This window comes from Lepidochelys kempii, chromosome 9 (genome assembly GCF_965140285.1).
Source record: "Lepidochelys kempii isolate rLepKem1 chromosome 9, rLepKem1.hap1, whole genome shotgun sequence".
Taxonomy (NCBI): Eukaryota; Metazoa; Chordata; order Testudines; family Cheloniidae; genus Lepidochelys; species Lepidochelys kempii.
Genome location: NC_136388.1, coordinates 8,483,892 through 8,509,263, shown reverse-complemented (window position 1 = coordinate 8,509,263; position 25,372 = coordinate 8,483,892). Strand labels below are relative to the sequence as shown.

Genomic DNA, 25,372 nt, shown 5'->3' with positions numbered 1-25,372 from the left:
GTGGGGTAGGGGTGCAGGGGGTACAGGTGGGTAGGGGTGTGAAGGGTACAGGCAGTAGAGTATGGGGATACAGGGGGTACATGTGGGTAGGGATGCAGGGAGTACAGGCAGTAGGGAATGGGGGTGCAGGGGTTACAGGTGGGGTCTGGGTGCAGTGGGTATGGTGTGTGCAGTGGGTTGGGGTGCAGGGGGTACAGGTGTGATGGGGTACAGGTGGGGTGGAGGCTGCAGGGGGAAATGGACAGTGCAGTGAGATGGGGGGATGCAGGGAGTACAGGCAGTAGGTTAGGGAGTGCGAGGGGCAGAGGGAGTGGGTTAGGGGGGTGCAGGAGGTGCAGGGGTGGGAGGTGTAGGGGTTACGGGCAGTGCGCAGGATATGAGTAGTGTGGGGTGCGGGTGGGGTAGGGGGTGCAGGGGACACGGGTGGGCTAGGAGTGCAGGGGGTATGGGCAGTAGGGCATGGGGGTGCAGGGGGTACAGGTGGGGTGGGGGTGCAGGCTGTGCAGTGGGGTGGGGCCTGTGGGGGGAAAGGGACTGTGCAGCGAGGTGGGGGGATAGAAGGTGTCCAGGCTGTGCAGTGGGAGGGCTGTGGAGGTTAGGGGCAGTGTGGTGGGGTGTGGGGATGCAGGGGGTCCGGGTGGGGAGAAGGGGTGCAGGTGGGGGGATATGGGCTATGAGATGGGGTGAGGGGGGTTACAGGCTATTAGGTGGGGTGGTAGGGATCCAGGCAGGACTCGGGGTGCAGGGGGATATGACAGGGTGGAGAGGACATGAGCTATGAGGTGAGGTGGGGGGTACAGAGGGATACAGGCAGGGTGTAGGGGGATATGGGCTATGAGGTGGGCTGGGGCAGTGCACGGGCTATGAGGTGGGGTGAGGGGGTACAGGGGATCCGGGCTAGGAGGTGGGGCGGGGGGTACAGGGGATCCGGGCTAGGAGGTGGGACGGGGGGTACAGGGGATCCGGGCTAGGAGGTGGGGCGGGGGGTACAGGGGATCCGGACTAGGAGGTGGGGCGGGGGGTACAGGGGATCCGGGCTAGGAGGTGGGGCGGGGGGTACAGGGGATCCGGGCTAGGAGGTGGGGCGGGGGGTACAGGGGATCCGGGCTAGGAGGTGGGGCGGGGGGTACAGGGGATCCGGGCTAGGAGGTGGGACGGGGGGTACAGGGGATCCGGGCTAGGAGGTGGGGCGGGGGGTACAGGGGATCCGGACTAGGAGGTGGGGCGGGGGGTACAGGGGATCCGGGCTAGGAGGTGGGGTCCGGGCGGGGTAGCGGGTGCAGGGGGCGGTGGGGGTCCGGGCGGGAGACGGGCTATGAGGTGGCGTGGGACTGGGATGGGGGGTGCCCCCACATCCCTTCTCCAGGGCGTTACTTTGGGGCAGAGACGGGTCCGCGGCGCGGGGGCCGTGTGCGGGGCCGGGCTGCCCCCGTCCCGCTCCCCCCCCGTCGGGGGCCGGCTGCCATTGGGCGGCTCGGCCGGGCGGGCTGCGCGCACCGCGGGCCCAATCCACAAGCCCCCCGCGGCCCCGCGTCTGCTTCCCATTCCGCTCCGGCCCCCGGGCGCTCGCCGCGAACCGGACCCCCGCTGGGGGCTCTAATCCCCCGGGCCGGCCGCTGCCGGCGCCTCATTAGCGGAGCCTTTGTTTGCTCAGGATGCCTCCGCTCCGCGCGGCCCGTGCCGGAGCCTATAAAACCTGCCGGGGGCCGGGGCCGGGGCACTGGGAGCCCTGACTCGCCCCGCGCTGCGCAGCCGGACGCCGGGGTCCCCCAGCCTTGCGCGCCCCTCTGGCCATGGCCGCCCTGCCGCTGCTGCTGGCCGGGCTGCTGCCCCTCGCCCTCTGCCCCGCGCCGGGCGAAGCCTCCCGTCCCAAGCCCCTTCTGCCCATCCAGCCCGAGAAGGACCCGCTCCCCTCCAAGGGGGCGGCAGGTAGGAGCCCGGGGTGGGGGGGGGGCGCAGGCGGGACCCCGCCCGGGGTGGGGAGCCTCGCGGGGAGGGGCGGCAGGTGGGAGCCCCCCGGGCGGCGCAGGAGAGCCCCGCGCGGGGTGGGGGAGCCCGGCTGCCAGGGTGGCACAGGGGGGCTTGGGGGCGCAGCGGTTTCGCGGCAAGGGGCCGCCGGGGGCTCTGCGCTGGGACGTTCCCCAGCCCCGGGCTGTGGGGGGGGGCAGGCTGGGGTGAGCGGGGCCTGCGGAGCGACTCCTGCCCTCCCTGGCACAGCTACCCGCTCCAGCCTCCATCTGGTTCGCATTGATGGATTTACGCCCCCCCGTGCGCTCGGCTTGGACGGGAGACAGCGGCGGGGAGGGGCCGGGCCGGGCCGGGCCGGGCAACCTCTCACCAGTGCAGGATCTCATCGCCTCTCAGCCCTGCCCCCTGGCCCAGCCAGCCCTGCCCCGTGCCAGCCGCAACAGGGCGAGGGCACCAGGGGCTGGGTGGAGTGGGGGATGGAGACCTGCCCTGCGCCAGCTGCAGCAGGCAGACAAGCATGGGATGGGCAGGGGGTGTATGAGGTGCCTTGGGAAAAGCAAGATGGCAGGGGTGGCACGGGCTAGGTGTCTGGGGTGTGCCCTGGCCGCAGGGTTGGCACAGGCTGGGTGGAGGGGCCCTGGCCATAGGGGAATGGCATGAGGGGCACGGCTGGCAGGGCTGGCTGCAGGGGGATGGCAGAGTGGCAGGGCTGGGCCCTGGGTTGCCGGCCCCGCTCTCAGGATGTTGCTCCCCGTCCGCAGGCTGCTCGTTCGGAGGAAGGTTCTATGCCCTGGAGGACACTTGGCACCCAGACCTGGGCGAGCCCTTTGGGGTGATGCACTGTGTGGTCTGCTACTGCGAGCCGGTAAGCGGGGAGCCCCTGTTCCCAGAGCACCTAGGGGGGCCCCCCAGAACCCTGGGCCCCGCACTCCCCTCTGAGCCCAGCCTCCGCCCACTTGGCTGCTGCGCTCCACAGCCCCAGGCAGTGAGCACCTACCTCCCCTCCCCTCCCCTCCCCTCCCACCCTAGGGGTGTACAGTACGGGGGGCTGTACAGAGCCCTGCGGGTGGGGGGCAGTACAGAGCCCTGGGGGCAAGGGGAAGTACAGAGCTCTGGTGGTGGTGGACAGGGACAGTACAGAGCCCTGGGGGTGGGGGCCAGTACAGAGCTCTGCGGGGGGGTGGGCGGGGACAGGGAGTACAGAGCCCTGGGGGCAGTACAGAGCTCTGCGGGGGGGTGGGCGGGGACAGGGAGTACAGAGTCCTGGGGGCAGTACAGAGCTGTAGGAAAGGAAATTGTTTAGAGGGGGGCCGTGGCCCTTCCCCCTCCTTTCTCCTACCCCCTCCATCACTTTCTGAGGAGCAGGACACATCTGCTGCAGCCCTTCAGCAGCCCCCCCCCCTCCCCCTGTTTCTCCTGGAACTGGGCATTTGGGAGGGGACGGGACTGTGCGTGGAACTGGCCTTTCCCTGCCAACCCCCCCTGCCCCTCCCCTCCTGGGAATCCCTGCGCCCATGTAACAGGAGGCACAGAGCAAACCGCCAGCATGGCAGCGTCCTGCACCCACACCTGGCTGGTCCCTGCTCCTCCAGCTGCAATGGGGAGGGGGGCTGCAAAGGGGGCCTTGGCCCTCGGTCCCAGAGCCCGGCCCCCCTGGCCTGGACACACAGCCAGGAAGTGGGGGGCACTTGTGGCCGGGAAGCAGCTGTGCACAGCCGTGGAGGGGGAACCCGAGGCTGGTGTACACGGGGTCTGCTGCTCAGCAGCACCGCTAATGGCTCTAAGGCAGCCAAGAGGCGAAGTGCGGGGGGACTGCATGCAGGGCGAGCCTGGAGGGGATCAGCAGGAGACCTTTGCAAAAAGAGGGGTGCCTGTGAAGGGGGCACTGGCCTGTTTGTGGGGGGGCTGAGCTGAGGAGTTTTGCAGGCAGGTGTGCTAAGCTGGGGCTTGGGGAGAATGGGGTCACCCCTGTGGGGCTGGGAGCTGGGTCTCTCACCAAGCAGGCCACACGAGGGCACGGTGAAGAATATTTCTGTCTTCCATCCCAGCAGAGGAATCGCCGAGGGAAACCAACAGGCAAAGTCAGCTGTAAGAATATTAAACATGACTGTCCCGCCCTGCCCTGCAGTGAGTCTGTCCTGCTGCCGGGACACTGCTGCAAGACCTGCCCAAAGGGTAAGAGGCCCTGCCTTTCTCCTGGGACCGTCTGCACGTCACAGCCACATTGCGTGGCTCCCGTGTGACGGGTCTCGCTCGCTGCGTGTGGCTGGGCCCGAAAGCGATGGGAGGAAAGCGGGGTTTGCTCAGAGTGTTTGCGTTGTGTGTCTGACAGACGTTGTGTGGAGTGGGTGCCCCTCGGCCCCTCGTGCAGGCAGTGTCCTGTTTGTTTGGCAGCAGTGGGGAAGAGAGAAACAAGTGGTGGTAAAGACTGGGGGGACGGGAATGGCTCGGGGAAGGACAGTGCTCGAAACTTTGACGCCTCTTTGAAACCGATGGCATGTGAAGTTGGCGATGTTCCACCCATTCACGAATGGGTCGTCATAAGGGGCTTTAGAGTCCAATCAAAGGCAATGTCCCTGCCCCAAGGCGCTTACAATCCAAACAGACAATGCCCAGACCAAGAAGGGGAGGCGGCGGGGGGGGGTGCTCGTGTTGGCACCTTTTGTTATTATTACTGCTATGATTCTGTTGCCCTCTGTTCTGTTCGCTTTTCCGCCCTAGCGTTTTATATGACTGCCCATCACGGTAGTATCTGAGGGTCTGATCTTTGCGGGGAGGGGTCTAGGGCTAAAACCTGGCTGGAACTACACCCTGTACAAGAGACGCACAGACTCTCCTGCCTCCAGGCAAGAGACTTCCACTAGTTAGCAGGGTTAGGAGGACAATTCCCTCGTGGGAAGGTTATTGCATAATTGTCCACTAGGGGGCTTGCGGCCCCTTTCTCAGAGGCACCAGGCACTCTTGCGGACCGGGTGGCAGGCACGGACCCCGGCTCTGGGACCGTGCCCTCTCCCCCACTCCTGGTCTCCTGGTGTGGGCGTGCCGTGGGCGTTCTGGTCTCCTGGTGTGGGCGTGCCGTGTGCCGAATGGAATCCGAGCTGGCCCCTGAGACATCGGTGCCCCTCTGGGGCTCGGGGGCCTCCGCGGGAGCTGTAAGCGGGAACACCGCTGTCTGGGGAGTCCTCCTCCTCCGTCGCTCCGGTGGGAGAGGCACGTGACCCTAAAGCCTCAAGGTGGCCATTAAGGTGCATCCCTGGTGCTTCCTGTGGGGCCCAGGCTGCTCTGTCCATGGAGGGGATTTACTGTGTTGTGCTGAGGTTTTATTTCAGCTCTTATGAAACCCCTGCACCGCAACTGCCATAAAGCACTCGCCAGGGCAGGATCCTGGGTACTCGTATAAAGCCATGTTCCACGTGAGCTAGTGCTTTGAGCAGAAGGGACAGGCGGTCAGGGGAGCAGAGCGCCATTCCTGGTTCTGCTATAGGCTCGCTGAGTCACTTTGGAGGAAGTCCCTTCTTTTTCTGCGCCTCGGTTTCCCCCTCGGAGAGATGGGGATTATGCCACATGCCCCACTTGCACTGAAGATGCAAAGAATGGTTGTAATGCTTCTCCTTTCAGCCTCTCCCAGTGTCCCGGAGAAGAGGCCTGAGCCCATCTTCGACAGCTTCGAGTATTTCCAGGATAAGGAGGACGACTTGCATAAGAGCTACAATGATCGCTCCTACCTGAGCTCGGAGGACCTCACCCGGGACGACAGCCGCACAGGTAGTTTTCTGCCTGACCTCGGTGGCTGGGGGGCGATGGGCCTGGGATGGGGCAGGAGGGCTGGGGATGTATTGCAGGCTTGATTCAGTATTTGCTAAGTTTAGAAGAGTAAATCCCAGAGACTGCGAGCCACAGTCCCCTCCCCACCCCGATGTCAGTGGAGAAAGGGACTCTTGGGGGGCAGTTTGCATTCTCCCCCCTGCATGCAGAACCCAACATCCCAGGGCCCCGAGCTGAAGGAATAACTAAGATCTCCTTCCACTTTCCTCCCCCAGACTTTGTGGCCTTGCTGACCAGTGGTGCGGAGCCCTGGCTGCCCCTGTCCAGCGCCGTGGCTAAAGCCAGGTTCACACTCGTGCGTTCCTACCTGCTCTTCTCCATCAACTACGAAAGGTCAGTCCCACCCCAGGCTCTCGGACAGCCCCAAGGAAACTCCCAGCCAGAGGCTGAACAGAAGAGTCCAGAGCCTCCTCGTCTGCAGTCTACAAGGATCGTAGATGGGACTGGGGGGTGGGCTAGTCTATTTCCAGCCCTCCAGCCAGTGTCCATGCTGGGGGTCTGCAGTTTTGTAGCACACCCAGGCTGCTTCTGCATGCCTGCCCTGGGCAGTTGGTGGGCACCCGTGCGGGGAGGTCCCTGCACTCGCATCCCACTCACCCCGCTGTCACGAGCAAGATGAGGTCAGTGCCCCAGCTGCCCAATCCCTGGGCCAGGCTGCCCAAGCAGGTAGCAAGTCCCTCTTGTTTATCAGCTGAGAAAGGGTTATTGCAAAGCCGGTCTCTGGGGTTTAACTGTTCGCTGGCTTCCTGTCTATTAGGCCTTCAGAGCCCGTCTGATAGGCAGCTGGTATTTCTCTAATATCATTACGAAACAGCTGAACAGCCCCGGTAATTCCTCCCTGGGACTCCAGAGACTCCGTCACAGGCAGGAACATTCCTTTCCTCAAGGTTTTTATTAAAAACAAATTCAGGAAAATGGGAAAGGATCCAATAAACCGGGTCCAAACACACATGGTGGCGAGCCCAGCTGCTTCTCCACGCTCCTCGGAGCGCTTAGCACCGCCTTCAGCAGGCCCCCGCCACTCCAGGCCTGGCTCAGGGACCTGCAATCAATCCCTCCCCACCTTCAGGATCGCTGATGGTTCAACTGGATCCGCGCGAGGAGGGAGCTGAGCTCAGCTACTCTGATGCTGCAGCCCCCCCCCCCTTTTTCCAGGGCTTTGCATAGTGAAGTGGTGACTAATTTGAAACGAAGTCAGTGTAGCCAAAGAAGGCGAAACGCGTATTATTTCTAGCCACGTTGGAGTGCCTGGCACTTGGCAGACCTGGGAGAGGATCCGGCCCCTGCCCCAAGTTGTTTACAATCCCAGGTCCTCATCCTGCAACTGCTTCTGTGCTGGAGGAGCCCTTGGCTGGCACAGACCCCATTGGAGTCAGTGGGGCACTGCCCTGAGCTCTGGGGTCTGCCTGCATGGTGCCCCTCTGCCATCAGCAGGCTCCGTGCCAATGCAGGGGGTCTGCCTGTGCAGGAACACTTTCAGGATTGGGGCCCCTGTTGGACAGATAACCCAATGGATAATAATAAGCTTCAATCTCCATCCTGCTCCTCACCCTGGAGCCAGTAGGTGGTGCTCACCCAAACCCCATAGCAGACCGAGGGGCAGGGGGAGGGAGGAGGTGCCCTGGGTCCCCCGCCCCAGCTCTCTGGAGTCTCAGGGGAGCAGCGCAATAATACGCAAGAAGAAGCCTGCCTGGTTACAAACCCGGTTCAGCCAATTCCAGCCCCCACCTGCAGTCTGCCAGCTCAGCCGTCCAGGGGGACGCACGCTCTCGTTGCATACAGCTGCAGGACGGAGATGCCCCTGCATGGCCCCTAGCCCAGGCCTGATGCTTCTCTGCTGGCTTTGCACAAACTGCCCGTTTGGCTCAGCCCCAATTCTCAGATCCCCGGGGAGATGTCTCCTCCCGACTCCGGTTCTCCTCTCTGCCCAGCACTTCGGTGTCTGTGCCGCTGAGACAGGGATCATCCCCTCCCTGCAGAGGCCTTGGCCCAGGCAGCCCCCAGGGCACAGCATGTGGCTAGCCAGTGAGAAGCCGGTCTCCCTGGTGCTGAGCTGGGGGGGTTATCTGCCCCATCTTCCCACTCTCCGGTTTAATCAATGAATGTGTTTCTATGGTAGCCGTCGCTATAATGCCCCAGACTGGGGAGAATTTGCACACACCCCCTTTGGCCCCCATGGGGGCTGTCAGGGAGTCCCCGGAAGCTGGGTGACCTTCCATGGGGCAGGGATCAACCAGACAAGGCCCTGGAAAGGAGATCCTCCCCTGGGACTCGTGTTGGGGTGAAGGGTCTCAGCTCTGGGAGTCACAGCTAGGGCTTTCGGGGGCCAGGCAGGGCCAGTGTGTCCTCCCCCCACCCCCTCTGCCTGGCCACCCTGGCTCGCTCAGCCGCTCCGGTTCCCCCCCACGCAGGCTGGGTCCGCCGAGCCGCGTCCGCTTCACCGACCCCGAGGGCAACGTCCTGTTTGAGCACCCCGTGCAGAAGAGCGTCTCCCTGCAGGACGGCATGGTGAGTGGCACCGCCGTGGGCCGCTGAGACAGCAGCCCCGGGGCTGGGCCCGGCAGGAGGCAGTTACCCTTGCCCACGGGCCTCTGTGCCTCCTGGGGCCGCTTCCTTTCTCCGTGCTGCCTCCGCTGGGCCAGCCCCATTGCCAGCGATGTCCCTCCCTCGCGTCCGTGGGACTGCGCTCTCCTGACCCTTTCTCCCCTTGGCTCTGGCACGGGCTGCCCTGCCCGCCCTGCCTCGCCCCTCCCCACTCACCAGCTGCCCCTCCCCACAGATCTGCGGCATGTGGCGGAACCTGCACAAACCCTCCATCCGGCTGCTGAAGTCTGAGCAGCTCCGCATCTCCCTGGCCACCAAGGCTCAGCCGGCCGGCGAGATCCAAGGCCCAATCATCAAGCACCGGGCCCTCTTCGCAGGTAACTGTCCCCTTCCCGCTGCCCCTGCCCTGGGGCAGCTCTGAGAGCCCTGGGTGTCTGGGGCCTCATTGCATGGGGGGCCCCCACTGGCCGCAGTACCTTTGGCTGGGGTCTCCGCGGCAGCCAATGCCCCGAGTCCCAGCCAGCCCATTCGGGATGCCCGATGTCTCACTGCCCCCACGCCCAGGTTATCTGTGTCCCCAGGGCCCCTGCCCATCCCCCACCCCGGGCTGACCCTCACAACCTTCTACCCTTTCAAAATCCCAGAGACCTTCAGCGCCATCCTGACCTCCGTGGACCCGACCCACATGGGCACGGGGGGCATCGCCATGCTGACCCTGAGTGACACCGAGAACAATTTGCACTTCATCCTCATGGCCAAGGGGCTGCTGGAGCCGGCAGACAAAGGTAAGTGGGGACAGCGAGGCAAGGCCTGGAGCAGCCTTGGGGCTCTCGCACCAGGCGGAGCATACTTGGGCAGAGGGGGTTGGGATGGAAGGGTCTGTGTGGGGGCAGTCAGGGGCTGTGTAATGTCGCTGGAGGAGGGACTGGGTGTGGGGGAATTGTGGGGGTGTGGGGTGGAGGGGATCATTGCGGGCAGCCTGTCTAACGCTCTTTGCCTTTGCAGAATTTCCTTGGGTCTCACTTAGGGTCCGGATCCTGCACCAGAACCGGGTGCTGCGTGAGGTCAGGGCCAACATCACAATGCAGGTAAGCAGCCCCCTTGCCACCCGTTCCCCCTTCCCCGCTGTCCCCTGGAAGCCAAGCCATGGCACTTTTCCCCTCCTCCCGGTGGCTGTCTCCGCAGGACCCAGACTTCGCGGAGGTGCTGAGCGACCTGTCGAGCCGCGAGATGCTGTGGCTTGCACAGGGGCAGCTGAAGATCACGGCGGAGACGGAGGGCAGACACCTGCGCCAGATCGCCGGCTACATCACTGCCAGGAAGAGCTGTGACAGTGAGTGGCAGGGAGAGGACGTCGGGGCCTCGCTAGAGCAGGATAGGAGCTGAAGAAACGGACTGCTGGGTCCGCTGGGGTGCATGGGGTGCTGGAATGGGAGTGTCAGAGGGCGGGGCCTCCTAGGAAAGGGCGGAGCCTTCCACCCCCCAGGAGGCCCCCGGAAGGGAAGGGTGGCCCATCGGCCCTGGCTCCCTTGGGGGCAGCCCGAGGTCCAGGTTAGCACATGGTGTTGTGGTGTCTGGCCGTGCGGCCACCCGGGGCACAGGGTGGCTCTGGATGCCATGCCTGAGAGCCCTGTGGCCCCTCTTGATTACAGCCATCCAGAGCGTGCTGTGCGGAGGAGATGCCCTGTTGCCAACCAAGACAGGAGCTGTGGGGTCTGCCAAGCTGATGCTCCATGAGAACGGGACGCTGGAGTACCAGGTAGGGAGGGTCGGTGCAGGGGCAACATGGGGTTGGGGCTACACTTGTGAGTGTTTGGAGAAACCTACATGAGCACCTTGATCCTCAACCCTTTCCACACTGGGACCCAGCAGGGAGGGCATAGACACTAACTCCATGGGTGCTCCAGGAGTACCCACGGGGGGGGGGGAAATAGTGGGTGCTCAGCGCCCACTGGCCACAGCTGTTCTCCACCCCTGCTCATCAGGGGCACCATCGCTGATGCCCAACAGCTGTTTGGCGGCTCAGGGAGGGACTTGGGGGAGAGTGGAGAGTGGCGGGTGGGCGGGAACCTCGGGGGGTGGGGAGGGGGAAGAAGCGGTATAAAAGCAGGTCCTTGGGGGAGTGGGGAGCTGAGCACTCCCAGGGAAAAGGAAAAGTCGGACACACACACACACCTGTCCATGTGCCCCTGGGAGCTGTGATCCCCGCTCTGCAGGCTGGGAACCCCAGGCAGACCTGCCATTGGAACATGGAGTCGGGTCTCTTGGGTTCTGTTTCCAGCCCTGGGAGGGGAGGGAGGGTGTGGCTGGGGCTGGCGGGGAGCCTGCACATCACGACCCTTCCCTTCCCTGTCCTGAATTTTGGTTTCCCACCTGTGAAATGGGGCTAGTGGCCCTGCCCCTGCAGAAGGGCTGCCGGGTTAATGCGGGTAACGTCCGCAGTGCTGTGAACGCACAGTGCTGAGTGGCGATAATGATGGGTGGACGGACCACCGCACCCCCTCTCCACACCCACGGGTGCAGCTGGGTTGATTTTTCCCGGGGAGCTTTGCTAACGTGCTGCCCCCGTGCCTCCCCGCAGGTCCAGGTAGCAGGGATGGCGAGTGAAGTCACCAGTGTCACCCTGGAGACCAAGCCGCGGAGGAAGAACAAACGCAACATCCTGCTTGACATGACGCCCAGCTACAGGGAGGGGCTGGTGAGCGCCCTGCCGGGGGTAGACACTGGGGGTGGATAAGCATCCAGGGGGCCCTGGATAGACCCCTCCCCTGGAGGATGATTGTGGGGGCAGTGTGGGGCCATCCCCTCCAGCCGTTGTCCAGTCTAACGGACCAGATCCTGGTGCACTGGCTGAGAGCCCCTGGATGTGGACCCGTGCCTCGTCCTCTGGATCTCCCTCCAGCTCGCCTGGGTGGCTCCTCTCTCCGGTCCCTTCTGTTTGCCTGGGAACAGGGCCCGGGACAGCTGTGTCCGGCTGAAAGACCCTCTCCCCGCTCTGCGCTCTGTACTCCCAGACTCCTGCATCTGTCACCCCCAAATCACACTGGCCACTGAGGGGGCTGTGCCTCATGGCAAGCTTCTGTCTGATGTGCTGCCCGCTCCCTCGGCTGGTCAGGATCCCAGGGCTGGGGTCTGGATCTTTCCTTCTCCAGCTTGCCCACTGGATGCTCTCTGGACCAGGAGGCCCTGATCCAAGGGGGATAGCTGGTGCTAAGCTAGGCTGCTGGAGAGAGGCAGGTCCTGGGGGTTTGTTCTCAAGCAGGGCTCTGGTTCCTGGCTCATGTCACAATGACTCCATTCTCTGGCGTCCCCCGCGGCCCTATCCTCCCCCTGTGCTGTCTCTAGCCCTCCCACTATGGCTGGTGTCTGTTCTGCCCCCGATTCAGGGATTTGGGGTGTTTCACTGGCCAGGGCCTCCCTTCTCCTCAGCAGTGTCCCTGCGCTGCCCAGTAACTGCGTCCCCTCTGCATGCGGCATTGAGCCACATGGCTTCCCTGGTCCGTCCCGGTGACAGCTCTCCTACCCACGCCAATCTAGTGCTGCCACAGCAGCCTGGGCCCCCTCTTGCCCTCTGCCAGCTCTCCATGAAGTCATGGGGGCTCTGGGTATGTGAGCAGGGGAGAGCGGAGTTTTCCTTTCCAGAACCCCCATGCTACTTACCTCCACCACCTGCCCCCCACTACCAGTCAGCCAGAACAAGCCAGATCCAGCTAGGCCCTTTGGGCCCCGATCACCAGGGCAAAGGCCTTGGGAATAAACCCGCGGAGAAAAGGCACAGCCAAGACTCCTTGGGCAACCTGGCCCTGGCTGCAGCTGGCACCTCCCTTGAGGAGGAGCTTAAAGAGATTGCAGGCAAAATCCATGTGGCAAATACTGGGGGGGGGGCAGTCCCAGGCTGGAGAGGGGCTGATCCAAACCCCAAGAGCCCTGGGGCAGTTTGGGGTACTGTCCAGTCCGGAGATGTGTGTATTCCAGGCCCGGTGCTCCACCATGGCACAGGGGGTGCGCAATACCCAACACTAGAGCGGAGTGACAGCGTCTCACACCCACCTGGCACTTGTCCTGGGTTAGGGCCCTGCAGAATCACCCCTGACGTCTGTCACCTTTGATCTGTTGCTTTGCTCATTCCTCCAGCCTCTTCTCGCTGATCCTTTTTTGTGCTGTTTTTGAGCCGCTCCTTCCCCCAGGGCTGTGTAGATCGGCCTCCGTTTTCCCCCTTTCTCCTCCCATCGGAATAGACCCATTTCCTCTCTAACTAGATTCCAAAGCCCTTTCTTGCCCTCCCTGCCCCTGCTGGCTTTCCTGCCAGCTCTGTAGAGGCTACTCCCTGGCCTGCATGTGTCCAGGTGGAATCTCACGCTGCATGTTCCCCTTTGGCTCCTGCTCCCTTCCTGATTTGATAGGAATTGCTGGATCAGATCAGAGGCCCGCCTAGCTCAGACAATTGCCAGTGCCAGACTAAGGAGTGAAAAATGCCCTAGCGGGCAATTATGGAATAACTTACCCACAGGGCACTTTCCTTCCTGACCCCAGGCAGCCAGCCCTTATGCCCTGAAGCCTGAGGATTTATATCCCGCCTAGCAAGTGTTTCTCCCGCTCTAATTTAGCTGGAGATGTTCTCATTACCCACCTCCTGGTCTGAATCCTAATGAGTTCTTGGCTTCAGTGATGCCTGGGGGACTCATTGCCACAAGGTTTATCACATGCCTAGGACAATCCTGTTCCCTTGGGTCAGTGTTAGAACTTGTCTCTTAGATTTAACGAGCGTCCCCTCACCCTTGTATGAGGGGAGGGTTTACTGTCCCCCTCTGCCATCCGCTTGTAGCCCTTTATCACATCTCTTCTCTAAACTGTCCCAGACGTCTCAGCCCCTCTCCAGACGGGAATTCCCAGCCAGGCTGCTGAGACATTGTCGCCGGTCTCTGAACCCTGCTCTCCGCTGGGAGATGAGGGGCACAGAGCTGAGCACAGGATGCCAGGTGGGGCAGCCCACTGAGTTCGTGTCGTCCGCTCGTCGCCCTGCAGTGGCTGTGCACCTTTCACGTGAGATCAATAGTGATTGTGGAGCCCCTTCTTCTCCATCCCCCTCTGCAAACGGGCATTAAATCTGCCTCTGCTGATCATGCGGCTGGGATGTGGAAGGGGCAGATGCCATGCTAGGAAGGCAAAGTGGGTGGATTGGAAGAGATTTGGGGGCCAGTCTCTGTATATTTAACTAGCCCCATCTCACTCCCTCTGTACTGTTATGAGAAGATAGTGTCATCTGGCTGTGGCTAGTTCAGCATGTTATATGTCCGACCCCTTTCTCCAGCCCCACATAAGATCTCTGGGGCAAGGCCCATGCTGTTTCAGTATGTATGGGCAGGGGGGTAATACCCCTGCCTCAGCGGAGGGTTTGAACCTGGGACCTTCAGCACCACAGTACAGATATCAATCACTTGAGCTAAAAGAGTAACTCCATTACCTGGTAGCAGTAGTAGACTGTTACCCATAGTGGCACAACCCCTGGAGGAGGATGGGAGGTGCATTTTGTCAGGGTTGTGTGGCCGGGTAGGCCACTCCCACTTAGCGTGGTGCTCTGTCCCCCTCTGTGTGGCTGCTTCTGAAAGTAAGTGATAGTCTCTCTCCCCGGCTCCCCCAGCAAGCTCATTAACCTCTCTCCCCGCACCCTGGCCAGGCCAGCGGGACCTGGCAGCACATGAACGCCCGGGACACCCACATGTTACTGCAGAGCGAGCTCTTCCTCAACGTGGCCACCAAGGACTTTGAGGAGGGGGAAGTGCGGGGACAGATCAGCTCCCTGCTGTACAGCGGCCTCCTGGCACGATATTCAGGTACCTGCTGCTGGGTGGCGTCCTGTTTCCCCTCACCCGGCTGCCAGCCCCACTGGGCTGGAGGGCATGAGGTGGGTGGGTCTCTGTAGGTCAGGGACCCCAGGGGCTGGCCCCAGGGACTGCAGAGTGGGCGGGTGACACCTTTTGCTGGCATAGCTGGAAGCACGTGTCTGACCCGTGCCCCTTGTGCCCAGAACTGCCCATCCCCCTGGCTGGCCAGCTGGTGTCTCCCCCTGTGCGGACCGGCTCGGCGGGACACGCCTGGGTCTCCCTGGACGAACACTGCCACCTACACTACGAGATCGTGGTGGGCGGGCTCGGCAAGTCGGACGACGTCGCCATCAGCGCCCACCTGCACGGCGTCGCCGAGCTGGGCGAGCGCGGCCATGAGCACACCCGGCTCCTCAAAGGCTTCTACGGCACCGAGGTGATGGGCCTGCGGGGCGGTGTGCCGGGGGAAGGGGGTCCTTGGGGGAGGGGCTGGGGGGGGTCTGTGGCTGGAGAGGGGTGATGGGGCCCTTGTGGGGGGGAAGAGGGGCTGGGGAGAAAGGGGGGACCCTTGGCGGGAGGGGCTGGGGGTACCGGGCTCTCGGAGCAGCGCCGCCCCAGAGCACGGTGCCCCCTATAACCTCGGCAGTTCTGTGCTGGCCCTGGCTCCGGGGCAGGGGAGCAGACGGGCCCCGCTAATGCCCCCCTCCTCTGTGCCTAGGCCCAGGGCGTGGTGAAGGACCTGGACGCAGAGCTACGGCACCACCTGGCCCAGGGCACGGCCTTCCTGCAAGTCAGCACCAAAGTCAACCCCCGCGGGGAGATGCGGGGGAGGGTAGGTGCCACTGACTCACCCCCTCCGGCTTTCCGCTCCCTGGGCAGCCGCTGCGGGAGTCCCAGACCCAGCCAGGCGCCAGGCCCTGCCAAAGGCTGACTCAGCCCGGATTGGTCGCAGCCTGCCAGGGCCAGCGACCCCCCCGCCCCCGGCAGCGGGCTGGGGGCGCTGTGCTGCTGGGCCTGCTCCACCCGGGTGCCCAGGAGAGGGGGACCCCAGCACTAGCCACCCTGCTCCGGGCTGTGAAACCGCTCCGCATCCCTCGGACAGGAGCAAGGAGCGCCCAGCGTCCCTGCTAGCCCGTGCATCCACCCTCCCAAGAGTGCGTGTCGCTGCAGGCTCCTCTGGTACCAGCTCCCTGCCCTTTCTTTGCCACTTTGGGGCAATGGGCCGCCCAGCACTGCATGCAGAGTTCTCTGGGGCCGATGCCTCGCTCCTGACCTGCAGCCCCCTGCCATCCCAGGCCCCTGCCGAGCAGCCACCGCCGATGGTACCAAATTGTGCAGGGACCGTGCTGGGCACTGCTGTGCCGTAGGGACTGGGACGAGCCCAAACTCTGTCGCTCGCAGCCTGAGCCAGACCGGAGGAGATGGAAAGACACGCGTTAGCCCATCCCTCTCCGAGCCGGCTCAGCTGACGTTTGGAAACTCGGGACATGCTGCCCCCCTGCAAGGATTAGGCCAACCAGAGCATAGGTCTCCCTCCCGACAGCGGTTCAGGATGCCCCGTCCTTATCAATGCTCCCAGAGGGGGTGTGGGCCAAGCCAGAAAGCAGAGAGTTAATGCCCTTCCTGCCCTGCCCTCTGCCCAACCCCTGCAGGAGAAGGCAAAGGCTAGCTGGAGTGGAAGGAGCAGCCTGACTCCGTCTCTCCCCATCGGCCCCTCTGCTCCCCTGCTCCTCCAGCTGACCCCCTCGTCCAGGTTCAGGGCCCCGGGCTCAGAAGCTGCTGTGTTGGGCCAGCGGTGCCTGTCCCTGGCACCAGCCCTGCCCCTGGTATTCCCGGGTGCTAACTCCACTGGCTCCCAGGATGGAAAAACCAGCGGGAGGGGATATTTGCAGACAGAGCAGCATCCGCTCCCTGGCTGGGCCCGGAGCCCCGGCGGCTTTCCCAGAAGCTATGTTTGGCTGGGACGCCTCCAGCTGCCTCTTTGCTATTCATCAGCTGCAGCATGTTTGTGTCTTGGCTGCCCCGGAGACCCCGGGAGCCTTGCTTCCCCAGGGAAGGGGCTTGACCGTGCAGGAACAGGAGCAGCTGCTGCCTGGCATCCCCTGGCACTGCTCTGGCTGGCACCATGTAGCAGGGCTGGCCGCTGCTTGGGTGCCAGGGCTAGAGCTGGAAAGGAAGTTTATTCTTTAAAGAAAACTTGCATTAATTCCTCCATTCTCCTCAATCCTCTTCTCCCAACAGCAGGGAGGGGAAGTAGGGGGCTTCCCTGGCCACGGGGAGATGGGGCAGGTGCAAGCTGCGCTGTCCAGCTGCAGGCCAGAGTATCCTGCAGGGGGCAGCGCTCTGGGATGCAGGCGGGATTGGCTGGCAGCCCCAGCGCTATCCGGCAGGGGCAGCGCATGGGGCGAGGGGGACCGAGACTGGCAGCAGCTCGGGGTGGAAGGCAGCAGGGCGAGTTTGTCCCTTGCAGGCCTGGCTCAGCAGCGCCACCTTTGCGTAGGTTAAAGAACGTTCCGAACCATTAGGAAAGGGAGATAGAACAAGATAGACAATATCCCAGTGCCCCTATATAAACCCCTGGTGTGCCCACCCCTCGAATCCTGCGGGCAGCTCTGGGCGCCCCCTCTCAGCAAAGAGATATTCGTGTTGGAAAAGATACGCAGAAGGGCAACCAAAATGATTAGGGGTTTGGAACAGCTTCTGTGTGAGGAGAGATTAAAAAAATTTTTGGATTGTCTGGCTGGAAAAAGACGACTTGTGGGGGATATGACACAGGTCTATAAAACCATGACGGGTGTGGAGAAAGTGAATAGGGAAGTGTTATTTATTCCTTCACATAACACAAGAGTCAGGAGACACCCAATGAAATTAAGAGGCAGCAGGTTTAAATCAAACAAAAGGAAGTATTTCTTCACACAACACACAGGCAACCTGTGGAACTCCTTGCCAAGGGATGTTGTGAAGGCCAAAACTATAACAGGGTTTAAAAAAAAAAATTAGATAAGTTCACTGAGGATGGGTCCATCAATGGCAATTAGCCAGGATGGGCAGGGATGCAACCCCATGTTCTGGGTGTCCCTAGCCTCTGACTGCCAGAAGCTGGGAGTGGACAACAGGGGCTGGATCACTTGATTGCCTGTTCCATTCATTCCCTGTGCAGCACCTGGCACCGGCGCTTGGCAGAAGACAAGACACTGGGCTAGATGGACCATTGGTCTGACCCAACCTGGCCGTTCATATGTACTTTCTGGGCCAGGCCCTGGCTGATAACCCCCCACCTCCTGCAGCCCTGCCCCTTACCCGCTGGTGCCCTTTCCCTGCCAGGTGCACATTCCCAACCAGTGCGAGTCGGGGGGTGTCCGGCTGGCCCCTGAAGAGGATGAGCTCCTAGAAGAGCCCAAGCCCAAGGACCCCGAGCAACTGAAGAAAGACCCCAACTCCTGCTTCTTTGAGGGGCAGCATCGAGCACACGGCTCTCGTTGGGCCCCTGCCTACGACAGGAAGTGCTCCCTCTGCAGCTGCCAGGTGGGTGCAAGGGATCCCCGAGGCTGCTGCCGCACCCTGGCACCTGCCATGGCTTCTGACCTAGTCCGTGGGGCTGGGCACAGCATTGGTCTGCATTTAGCTCCTTAAGACCAAGGAGCCAGGAGGGGTGCCTGCCTTCCCCTGGTCACTGCAGCCACCCCCAGGGTGGGAGTGAGGGGCCGGCCTCTCAGTCAGCCTCCCCCCACACGCACCCCCATCCCCACCCTAATGCTGGCAGCTGCCCTGGTGTGCCAGGCTTCCACCAGCTGAGCTGGGTCCTTCTGTCTGCCAGCTCCTTGTCACCCTCCACCCCCCAGGCACTCCCCCCCAGCTGGCACCTTTCTCCATCCAGCCCACCGTAAAGCTGCACCCATCCAGCTGCCTCTTGAACTCCTGCACCCCTGTCACTTCTTGCTCCTTCCCCTCCGGAGATAGGCCCCTGGGGAGGATGGGGAGCAGGGACCTCAAGCTCTCTGGTCCTGGGCTGCCCCTGCTCAGGGGCTGTGGGCCAGGGAGACACGTCCCATGTGGAGCCTGGCGTTTCTTTCCCGGCAGCCCCGGGTGGGCTGCTTGTGGGCAGAGTAGGCTCCCAGGGCAGGGCTGCTGCTTCAGGCCTTGGGGGGGGGGGGATCCCTTCTGGGTTGAGTGTGTAACTGGCTTTGCACCTGCATGTGCCACTGTAGCCACTGACAGCCTGCTTCTAGAGAGGATAAGCGATCACCGGCTGCTGCTGCCTCGAGGGAGAGCACAGGGCTGAGCCTGCAGCTTTGGCGCTGTAAGCCCAGGGTTCTAGCCTGGCTCCCGGGGAGCAGGTGGGCTCTGTCTACGGCTTGTCCATCTCTGCAGCACGGATTCAACCCCAGGGCTGTGCCCCCTCCCTTGGGTTTGGGGTGACTGCCAACCCCTAGCTTCCCCCTGCTGCTGATCCACATCCCAAGTTCCCTGGGGTTACAAAGGCACCAGATGCCCTCTGCTGGGCGGTGTCTAATGAGATGTGTGATTTCCCCCCCCCCGCCCCGCCCCTCCCCTCCTGCAGAAGCGTACGGTGATCTGCGACCCGATCCTCTGCCAGCCCCTGAACTGCACCCAGCAGGTTCACCTAGAGGACCGGTGCTGCCCAGTCTGTGAAGGTACTGGGCTGGGGGCTGCTGACAGAGGGGAGGGCCGTGGGGGTGAGGAGGGGGCTATACCCTGTGACACAGGGCCCAGGAAGATGTTCAGGGGGTCCCAGAAGGGGCAGTCTGCCTTGAAGCGGTGTGTTGGGCTGAAGGGGGAGCTGGGAGGAGGGTGCAGCTCTTCTGGAGGCATCTGTGTATCCCCAGCAAGGGGCTGGCAGTGCCAGGCAGCTGGCCCAGCTGTGGCAGAGCGCCCGGCCCAGCCAGCGTCCGTGTGTCTGTCCCTCACGGATTCCTCTTGTTTGGACAGAGAGGAAGGCAAGCCAGGAAGAGCTGAGAGCGGAGAAGGCCCGGGACAGCAGCGAGGGTGAGTTCTGCCCGGCAGGAGGGGAGGGCGGGCAGTAAGCCCTGACCCGACCCGGGAGGCAGGGCTCTCTCTGGGCCCCTCTGCCCCGCCTGGCTCCGGATCTCTAACGCTTTCCCCATCGGCTACCCCAGGCTGCTACTTCGACGGCGACAAGACATGGCGAGGAACTGGCACCCGGTGGCACCCTGTGGTCCCCCCCTTTGGCCTGATCAAATGCGCCATCTGCACCTGCAAGGTACCGTGGAGCCCTTGTCCAGGGAGGGGCAGCCCTGTGGGCCCAGCGCTGGCATGGCTCCTCCTGGCATGGCCCTGTGTTTCAGCTGAACCTGGGCCCCCTCCTGCAGGACAAGAGAAGAGGCCTGGGGCTGGGTGTGCCATGGAGGAGTGCTCCAGGGATGGGATCCATGGGGCAGGTGAGAGCCCAGTGATGGGAGAGAATGTGCCCCCAGTCAGTGAGGGGCCCCCAGCAATTCCCTTTCCCCTTGGGTTTCCTCCCAGCCCCTTGAGAGCTGGGTTCTGGCTCCTGACCCTGGGATTCTGGCCCCCTGGTGAAGGGTTCCTGGTGTCATGTGGTCTCAGCCCACCCCATCCTCTCTCCGTTCAGGGCGCGACGGGTGAAGTGCACTGTGAGAAGGTCCAGTGCCCGCGCCTGACCTGCAGCAACCCCATCCGAGTCAGCCCGTCCGACTGCTGCAAGCAGTGCCCAGGTGCGTCCTCCAGCCGGACCATGCGTGGCCATGGTCTGCCTCGCCGCCGTGCCCAGGGCGCCCAGCTGCAGTCAGGGCCCCGCTCTGCCAGGCCTGGCATGGATGCACAAACATCCCACGCCCTGGATGAGATTGGGGGCCGCATCATGTTGGGTGCTGCACAGGCCCCCCCTCCTCCAGCTGGCTTAGATTACTGCCCGGACCCAGAGCGGGAGTCCCTGATGCTCCCACAGGAGCAATGGGCCTAGCCCCACGCCGGGGAGTGGGGAAGGGGTGGAGTGAAGGGTGCTTGCGCCCCATGACCCGTTGGCTGTGGGGCGGTGGTCAGTGCGAGCACCTAGGGTCTGGGCTGAGAGCATCCAGCTCATTTCAGCCAGCACCATCAGCTTGGACTGGATTTGAACCCGCTGCCCGAGGGTTTCACGTAAGGCTTCTAGTGCAGGGCAGGGTGGGCCGCCCTTCTCGCTCCCATGATGCTCAGCTGCCCCAGGCTGCGGCTCCATCCCCATCTCAGGCTTGGCATCCTCGGCCCCTTGGGCAGGCCAGTCCGCTTGGAGGATCTGTGGTCCCAGCCCGCCATTCTCCTGCACCCACCCATGTGGGCTGGCTGCTTCCTCCTCCTGCCAGCCACACACTCCTGGGGAGCCAGCTGGGAAGAAACTTCGGGGTGGTTATTCCATGATTGCCCACTAGGGGGAAGTCTTACCCCTTCTTCGAGGCAGGAGGCCAGGTTAGATGGGCCCCCGCTCTGATCGGATCCCTGCTCCCCCTTGCCGGCCTCCGGACTCTGCGGCCCCGTTCTGCCGAGTCTGGGGAAGCTCTGTCTCCTGCTCCACCCCGTGCAGGGCACGCCGCCTTGGGGGGCGAGGAGGCATCTCCGGGGGGCACGGCGGACACCCGCTCCGCCACACGAAGGCAGGGCATTGCCTGTGTTTCTGCTCCCCGCAGCTCCGGAGAAGAGCCCCCCCGAGCTGGCGGACGTGATGCAGGCAGACGGACCCCGGGCCTGCCGGTTTGGGCGTCAGTGGTACATGAACAATGAGAGCTGGCACCCCACGGTGCCCCCCTTCGGGGAGATGAAGTGCATCACCTGCTGGTGTGTGGTGAGTGCCTGGGCTCGCCCCCCGGGATCGCTGCATGGACACAAGCCCAGGAACAGCCTCTCTGAGCCCTTGGGGGAACCAGAGGCCCCATGCTGTGAAGGGGGCAGGGAGTTCTGCCATCAGAGGCTGGATAACAGGCTTTCTGGGCACTGACCTATGGGCAGCCAGGCCCCCTGTGCCCTCCTCCCCTGCTCTCCAACCTGGCCAGGCCTCCTGGCCACACCCCCACCCGGCCAGGCCCCTGGTTTTCTTCCCAGGCCCACCGGGCCCCTGTCTAACTCCCTTCTCCTCCCCTGCAGTCCGGGGAGACCCATTGCCAGCGCCAGGAATGTTCCCCCGCTTCCTGCTCCGGTCATGCCAAGAAGGAGACCCGCTGTTGCGCCCGGTGCCGGGGTGAGTGTCGGGCAGGCCTGTCTGTCCATCCCCGGTCTGTTCCCCTGCCCTCCTCGCAGCACTTGTGCACAGCTTGGGGATCAGTGTTCTCCAATGGCTCCTGCGTGCCTGATCCACTTGGCGCCGGGTCGGTGGGCCCTGATCCGGGAGGGTGGGCCCCGAGTCGCCACGTCCCAAGGTATCAAAGGCGCCTCCCTTCCCAGGAACAGGTTCCACGGCTGCTGAGGGATCTCCAGGTCTGCCCAGACTCCTCCCCGGGCCAGTGGCCTCACGAGTACAAGCTTGGCCACTTCAGCCCAGCCATGGGCCGAGATTAGCCTCACTGCAGGGTCCCGCTGGGGCCTGGCCCGAGCAGAGCTCAGCCCGGATGCTTGCCAAGGGCAGAGCTAGGACTGGGCGAGCCCCCTGCTCGCTGTCTCGAACCCTGCTCAGTGGTTCTGCCTCTGTTCCGCAGCCCCAGAAGAAGCCCAGGAGAAGCTCAGAGCTGACACCCCAGAGGCCTGGAGCCGCTAGCTGGACACCAGTGGGAGGAGGAGGAGCCGGTCTGGAGCAGCCGCCCAGTCGCATGACCAAGAACTGTGCTGCCCCAGCCCAGGGCACTGCTCCCTGCTGGCTGCGGGGAAGCTGGGGTGCGTGGCCCAGGCCAATCCCCCGGCCAGCCCTAGACTAGTTTTGTTTCTTTGGTTTGTGTAACATGACAGATTCAGCCTTCTGCTTCCACCCAGGCCTGAGCCGCTGCTCTGGGGAGAGCCCCGGGCCCCTGCCTCTGCCCTGAGGGGGCTGGCTGGCTCTGCTGCAAAGCTGGGCCCCCCAGGGAATGACACTGGGCAGAGACTGCGCTGCACATGGCAACAGCCCCGCTCCGTGATAGTGTGGGCCTCCACCCTGATCCCATTGGGAGGCTGAGGATCCTGGCGTGCTGTCCTCCCTGTGCCCCCAAACCCACTCTCCCTCTGGGGAGGCACACGGCCACTGCGGGGATGGGGGCCCAGGTGAGCCTCTCCATCAATACCTGTGGCCGTGCAGCCCTGCGTCCTGTCCCAGCTGGGCTCCCTGGGCATGGCCCACGCCTGGCTTGTACATAGTGTAAAATCTCCCTGTCCCTCCGCCCTCTCCTCTCTCTGCTTGTTCTTTGTCTGGGTTTGTCGTGTAATTTATGGTTCTAGGAGGGCCTGTCCGTCTTGAGCAGACAAATTAATCTTCAATAATTTAGTCTGCTCAGGGCGGGCCCCTCCCTGCCTCGCTCAGGGCGGGGCCCCGGCCCTCCCCGCCCTGCGCAGACAAATGAATTTGGGGAGATTGTGTATTTATTAAAAACAAATGAACCTGCCCCACTGCGGCTCTGCCTCTCATTGCTGCCCCCTGCTGGGAGGCACCGTCAGCGTGGAGCCAGAGCACTGCTGCGACCGGCCACACGCATGTCCTGCCCTCCTGCCCTCACCTGGGATTAGCACCCCTCTGCCTGAGACAGCCCCCACCCCCTCTCCATCCAGCACTCTCCACTGCCCAAGATCTCTGCTGTTCCCCCTCCCTCAGGCTTAGCACTGATGGGATTAGAGCACCCCCTGGTGGCACTGAGGTGGGATTTGCCTTGAGGAATGGGTGCCTCCGGGCTCTGTTTTGAAGACCCAAAGGAGGGAGCTTGGGCCGGTGGGGAAGGAATCTCACCCCCTGGCTGGGGTCACTGGACAGCCGCGGGGCTGGGCTCCATGCAGGGGAAGTTCTAGACCAGGGGCTCCCATGCTTTGCTGGGGTCTGGATGGCAGGGCAGCTCTCCCAGCCCGGGCAGCAGGCAGAAAAGGGCAAGGCAGGGAGCAGCTGCAGTGAGAAAGCAATTGTCCCTCCGAGCCAGGGGAAGGCTCTGAGGGTAAATAAGGGAGAGATGCTGCTCCATGAAGCTGGGCCTGAGTACTCCTGAAACACTGGGCGAGGGGGAGAGACAGGCGGGGCGGGGGCAGAAGAACGGCCGGGGAGGGAGGCAGGGCTGGGGAGACCAGGCATGGAGGGCTGAGTGGGAGCAGAGATACAGACAGGCTCACAGCACAGGTAGATGGGCTGGCTGGAGTACACTGGCCTGCTCCTCCCTGTGTGGATTAGGTGGGGTTGGCAGGGGTCCCTGTCCCTCCTGGAGAACGCTGCCTGTTCCCACCCCACCCCCTGCATTCTCCAATCTTGCCAGCCTGTGATTGGGTCTCACTTCCCAGCGTGGACCCTGCTGCTTCCTGGCTCATGGGAGGGAGGCAGGGATCTCTCCCTGGCTCTGCCACTGACTTGAGTGATCCTGGGCAAGTCCCTCCTACTCTGTGACTCAGTTTCCCCATCTTTGAAATGGGGACGATGATCCTCCCCACCCTTGTAAGGTGCTTTGAGATCCTCGGCTGGACAGGGCTGGAGACGGGGTGGTCTCAGTCCTTGCAGCTGCTGTGAAGGAGGCGGGTGGCCGGCCCTGCAGTCAGCCCCCAGCTCTCCCACCAAGGCCCAGCACAGGGCTGAGCTTTGTAGGTGCAGGGTTACGTGTGGCCGCAGCCTGTGGCGGTGGGGTAGGTCCTCGCTGCAGAGTTAACTTGGGCTGGCACCCAGGGCAGCCCACTTGCCTTGGCCTCGCGTGGGTGTGAGCGGCCACCCTGCAATGCCTGCTTGCTGGGCCCTCCCTGGCACTACGCTCACCCCCCGTGTCACCAAACGCTCTGGAGGTGCATCTCCGGGCTGTCAGTGCGGCAGCGAGCCGAGCCAGCCCCGGATTCTTTCCCAGGAACGGTGGGAGAACTTGTCCGCCCTTCTGGGTGGCTGGGGCACTGTGGGAGGGCACTGCTGGCCCATCGGCACGTGCAGGGTTAGCCAGCGGCCGCAGGGCCCAGGGCTGGTTACCAGCTGAGTGTAAGCAGCATCCAAGCTCTAGCCTAGACCAGCTAGCCTGGGCGTGACGTCCCACCAGGCTCGGGGGAGAGGCTCTGTGTGAGGACAGGAGCCACGTACCAGCTTGCGTGAAGTCTGTGGGGTCAAACTGCAGCCGTTTAAATGGTCCCTGTTGAGCTGGGCTGCTCCCCCAGCAGCTGCAGACCAAGCCTTTGAGAAGGGCCCATTGGCCAGTCCAGGCTCTCCTCTCCTGGGATATGGGCCCCAGCAAGGTCATGGCTGGCAGATCCCTTTGGGGGGCCTTGGAAAGGTGCAAGGATTCCAGGGGGGACACGGCTGTGTCAGGTCCCCAGGCTCCTTCTCTTCCTCAGCCCTGCAGAAGACCCTGGCTGGCAGGTCCAATGCTTCAGCCAGCCCTGGGCCTGGCTGCTCTAGGAAGTACTTGGGCCTGCAGCTCTTGGGCAGGCCAGCGAGGCCACTAGAAGAGAGAGGAAATCCTCAAGGAAAGGGTTAATCCTGGGGGCCATTCACAAGGCTCTGGCTAAGTGGACCCTAAGCCAAGGCTAGAATCAGCTGGGAGTTGCCCTGTGGCCCATTTGATACGTGCTCGGCCAATGCAGATGTTTGCCCCTCCCGCAGAGCTGAGCCCCGGCCGAGCGCTGCTCGCCAGCCTCCCGGTCACCTCCCAACCCCAGGGCCAGGAGGCTATGAAACCTGGGGGCCAAGCACTGCCCTCCCCGAGCTCCCTGAGAGAACTGGAAATGCTCAGCGGGGGGGCGACAGCCAGAGTGCCCCAGCCAGCCCTCCCCGCTGATAGCGCCTGGCGCTGGGCCATGCTGGGCCCACTTTGATGATGATTAGTGCCCAGGGCTGTAGTGTTTGAACGCTGCCTGGCTGCCAGTGCCCTCTACAGGAGCTTGGAGGCCTGGGCCCTGGGGGTGGGGGGTTATTTGGTGAGCCGGAGCAGCCCCAGACGCCTGCCAGCAATAGTCACCCTGCCTGGAGGCAGAGCCTTGCTCTGCACTGCCAGTGGGGGCGGGGGGACTGGGCACCTTGGCACTGAGTTAAAGCACCAGCTGTGATTGGCAACATATCAACGGGAACCACTCCGGCTGCTTCACCTCCCCCTATGCTTTAACTAAGG

At 63.2% G+C, this 25,372-nt stretch overlaps 1 protein-coding gene across 2 annotated transcripts; it reads left to right on the top strand.

Moving 5' to 3' along the window:
• The first annotated feature begins 1,454 nt into the window (after positions 1 to 1,454).
• On the top strand, positions 1,455 to 22,702 carry CHRD (chordin). 2 transcript variants are annotated; one of them, XM_073359226.2, is made up of 23 exons: positions 1,455 to 1,929; positions 2,730 to 2,833; positions 4,020 to 4,143; positions 5,587 to 5,733; positions 6,009 to 6,126; positions 8,205 to 8,301; positions 8,573 to 8,714; positions 8,982 to 9,122; positions 9,343 to 9,425; positions 9,523 to 9,670; positions 9,990 to 10,096; positions 10,919 to 11,035; positions 14,015 to 14,171; positions 14,366 to 14,598; positions 14,881 to 14,994; positions 17,487 to 17,687; positions 18,724 to 18,817; positions 19,113 to 19,169; positions 19,301 to 19,404; positions 19,774 to 19,876; positions 20,825 to 20,979; positions 21,279 to 21,372; positions 21,827 to 22,702. In XM_073359226.2, the coding sequence occupies exons 1-23, from the start codon at positions 1,794 to 1,796 to the stop codon at positions 21,883 to 21,885; spliced, it is 2,835 nt and encodes a 944-aa protein (XP_073215327.1). In that variant the 5' UTR covers positions 1,455 to 1,793; the 3' UTR covers positions 21,886 to 22,702. The 2 variants fall into 2 exon arrangements, with proteins under 2 accessions (XP_073215327.1, XP_073215326.1); XM_073359225.2 differs by having other exon boundaries at positions 4,017 to 4,143.
• The last annotated feature ends 2,670 nt before the right edge of the window (positions 22,703 to 25,372 follow it).

What these genes read in the sequence shown, in the direction of transcription:
- CHRD (XM_073359225.2), top strand. Translation starts at nt 1,794, where the DNA reads ATGGCCGCCCTGCCGCTGCTGCTGGCCGGGCTGCTGCCCCTCGCCCTC. An exon ending in ACGGGACGCTGGAGTACCAG is followed by an intron (nt 10,097 to 10,918) that starts GTAGGGAGGGTC and finishes GCCTCCCCGCAG; the next exon opens with GTCCAGGTAGCAGGGATGGC. An exon ending in GCTCCCTCTGCAGCTGCCAG is followed by an intron (nt 17,688 to 18,723) that starts GTGGGTGCAAGG and finishes CCCCTCCTGCAG; the next exon opens with AAGCGTACGGTGATCTGCGA.